The sequence below is a fragment of the Ruditapes philippinarum genome, unplaced genomic scaffold, assembly GCF_026571515.1.
Source record: "Ruditapes philippinarum isolate M1 unplaced genomic scaffold, ASM2657151v2 ctg13873_1_1_1_1, whole genome shotgun sequence".
Lineage (NCBI taxonomy): Eukaryota > Metazoa > Mollusca > Bivalvia > Venerida > Veneridae > Ruditapes > Ruditapes philippinarum.
In genome coordinates, this window is record NW_026865107.1 from 13107 (window position 1) to 16917 (window position 3811).

At 32.0% G+C, this 3811-nt stretch overlaps 1 protein-coding gene across 1 annotated transcript; it reads left to right on the forward strand.

The window, feature by feature from the left end:
• The first annotated feature begins 441 nt into the window (after positions 1-441).
• Positions 442-3320, forward strand: LOC132727830 (uncharacterized). The gene is made up of 2 exons (XM_060713417.1): positions 442-601; positions 2253-3320. Exons 1-2 carry the CDS (start codon positions 529-531, stop codon positions 2477-2479), a joined length of 300 nt encoding a protein of 99 aa, XP_060569400.1. The 5' UTR covers positions 442-528; the 3' UTR covers positions 2480-3320.
• The last annotated feature ends 491 nt before the right edge of the window (positions 3321-3811 follow it).

Genomic DNA, 3811 nt, shown 5'->3' on the forward strand with positions numbered 1-3811 from the left:
TCATCATATGACACCATAGAAAAAGGTTAACTTGTCTTCTTTGGGTACTCAGCACTCCCTCATTGCAAATGCGTCCGAACCAGCTATATGTAGATATAATAAATGAACTGTATTGATGTGATGTTATAAATCTGTTGTTAAATCTGGACCGTAAAATTTCTTTCCTGCTTAAATGTATCTGGTCATGTATATACAATAAGTCCATGTGAAAATGCTACTTTAGTAAAGGGTACTGCATTGTAACTGAAATAATACCAACATCCACCTTTTTATTTATTTGTAGGTCATTATAATTATATATAATAACTATTTTTGATGCAGTCTATCAGGTTATTTTACTTCTCTTCTTTCTTGTTCAGGCGATTATTAATCAGAAAGTTATTCATTATATCCCATCCGATTGAACCGATAATCAATTGGGAGAAATTTCACCGATTTCCATCACTAATTTTAACCTTGGGTTAATATATACAGTAACTATACATCACGTTATACATTCCCGTATATAATTACAGAAAAAGAGTAAAGATGTTCGGCGGTCTGATAGACAAACTCGACTCCGACAAATGGCAAGAAGTAGATGTTGGATCTAAAGTGGACTGTAAGCAAATCCTCAATTGCTATTATTTTTAACTTTCATATTTTGGGTTTGCCTTGAATATTGTACAATGACCATTTAGCTCAGAAGAAGTACATGTTACTGATGGAATATGTAAGTTATGTGTGTGATATATTAGACCGAATATATAGCACGAGCATGGCGAATACTTGCCGTCAGTGAAATTCACGAGTACGGCACAAAATAGAATATGTCACATGATTAAACTGGGAACGTCGCATGAAATCATTCAACAAATACGTTTAAGCATTTATTTTATTTTTGAACAAAGTTGTTATTAATGATCTTATTTTTTCTTGCTTCTAATGCCATTGGAATCTTAAAGTCATATCATAATATATTATATGTCATTTTATTTGTTATGGCAACCGAAATAAAAATCTTTAAAAAGTTTCCCCAAAAGAAAAACAGCTTTGATATTTTGATTATAGGATCATACATCTTCAAATTAGGACATTTAGAGTTCATCATGATTCTGTCCTAGGCCAAACACTTTTAAATAGATTTTATTATCTCATTATTTTATTATTTCATATCAAAAATATAATGCCTGGAGGTGTGTTTTAAAGTGCAGCATTGTAATAACATTTGATTCTTAACCACTTTTCAAATGATGTCCCCTTTTGTAAAATTGGTATTGTCCGAGCCATTTTTTTCAATTCTTAATATAAAAACAGTAACCTAACACATTGTTGGCTGTGTCGGCGGCGGCGGCGGCGGCGGGCTCCCCTTAGACTCAGTCACTATAGGTTGGATTGCTTAACTTGGTATTCATGCTTCTTTCAAAGACCCGAAGTGCAGTGCACAAGAAACGTTTTCCTTCTTAATTTTGATTTATTGCCCTTTGTTAATTTTCATAATCTATTTTTGTCCGGGCCATTTCTCCTAACTTATAAAAGCTATGGACTTGAAACTTCATAGGATGATGTATCTCATTGAGAAGAATTGCAGTGCACAAGAACTTGTGCTCTGCAATTCATGACGTTTGAGCTATTGCCCTTTGTTAATTTCGGCGTCCCCTTCGGATTGTCTGGAGCATAACTCTGCACGTCTTATTTTTTAGTTATTGCCCTTTGTTAATAATCATACTTTATTTCTGTCCGGGCCATTTCTCCTAATCTATTAAAGCTATGCACTTGAAACTTCATAGGATGATAGATCTCATTGAGAAGAAGTGCAATTCATAAAAATCGGTACTATGTCCTACATGATTTTTGAGTTATTGCCCTTTGTTAATTTTCATACTTAATTTGTGTCCGTGCCAATTCCCCTACATTTTTTAAGCTATTGACTTGAAACTTCATAGGATAATGGATCTCATTGAGAAGAAATGCTGCGCACTCTGCACTTTATGATTTTTAGTTATTGCCCTTTGTTAATTTTTATACTTAATTTGCTTGTCCAGAGCATAACTTGATCAGTATATTTCGATAAGTTCGATTAACTACAAATTTGGTATACAATCTTTTTTTATCGACCTGAAGTGCAGTGCACAAGAATCCATCACAAAGTGCTCAATTTGATTTGTCAGTGTAAAACTTTTCCATGGGATTTTTATTTTTGATAATATAACAGTTTTATTGATCCTGACGTCACATTGTTACATGTTATTCATGTTTTTGTTTCCTTTTAGCGGAATGGACTGAGTACCGTGTTAATATTCACCATAAACCAGTAAATGACACAGAATTCGTCTATATGATTGCCGTCGATGAGGGAGAGGCTAAAACAGTTAGCATTAAAGACTGCCAGAAAAAGACAGATCCTTTGAAAGAAATCGGTACAATAGAAATAAAATTAAATGAAAAACTTGAAATTGTTGGCCTGGATTTAAATGGAGACGTTGTTGTGAGAAAGTGAGCCATACTGTTTCGTGTGTTCCTGTATTTGAGAAAATATTTCTACTTGAGTTCACATCTTGCAATTAACCTTGTTAAATATATTGCTTTACTGTTTTATTACTGGGTGACATATTCAAGGTTTTATTTGTCCCTCCTTTTGTAAGATGAACGTATATTATATAACTACAGTTTAAACGCCAGCTACACTAATATACTCGTGCGCCCGTGTCGAAAAAATATATTCCTTCTTTTTTCATATAATCATTAATTTTCATGTAATATAATGTTTTTCCTTTAGTGTTAAGTATCCCTTTAAGTAACCAAACTAAACACACCAATACATGACATTTATATTAAAATGAGTTTTTCATCCGCTTGAAGCATGATTAAATTACTTTTCATTGTGACATATTTACTTCTGATCTTCTGTTATTATGTTATTTTCAAAATGTTAAGACTGTCTCATTTTATCACAAACATCTGCACTATTGCTCAATTTAAAAGAAGTATAGTATATCAGAATAATGTATCAATCATTTATAAAACAATTCCTTATCAAAAACAAGAGACTTGTGTATTTCAGTAAACAAATGGTATTATTATGAAGACATTTTGCATGTATTTTAAAATGATTTCTTTACTGAATAACATTAGCAGAAATTATACAAATTAAAGTGAGGGTGCAATGTTTATGTCGAGAGTCACATGAATATAATTGATGTTATGCTATTGTGTACAAGTGTAATATTCTGTTGAATGCTTGCTTATTTTAATCTGCTTTATATCTATCATATATATATATAACATGTTTTCAAAATGTTTGATTTAATCACAATATAACACATTCATATTTCTTATAATGCGTTTTGTTTTCTTTTAATACATGTGTTGTTTATATAAGGAGAATATTATGCAATTATTGACTAGTGAGCCATTGAATATGATGTGATATTCACCGGCAATTGACATATTGACCGAGGCGATAGCCGAGGTCAATATGACTTTCTGCCGGTGAATATCACATCATATTCAATGGCTCACTAGTCAATAATTGTTTTATTATATGCATAGGCTATGAATTAAAAAAAAATCACAAAAAGTACAACCTTAAATACATGTACAAATTTGCCTCGTTGAAGCGCGGGAAAAAGACGCACGTGTTAGTCGTGCACGCTGCGCATACAAAAATAATTCAAGTTTATACTCGTCATTGCGGTGTTGCCTTTAAGTATAATAGTAAAGTAATATTATATTTTAATCGAGAAACATGCTTTAAAGAACAAAAAGCAACAATTATTTTTTAAATAACACACGTGATTAACAGTCTACGGTGTATGATGTCTCAATCTAT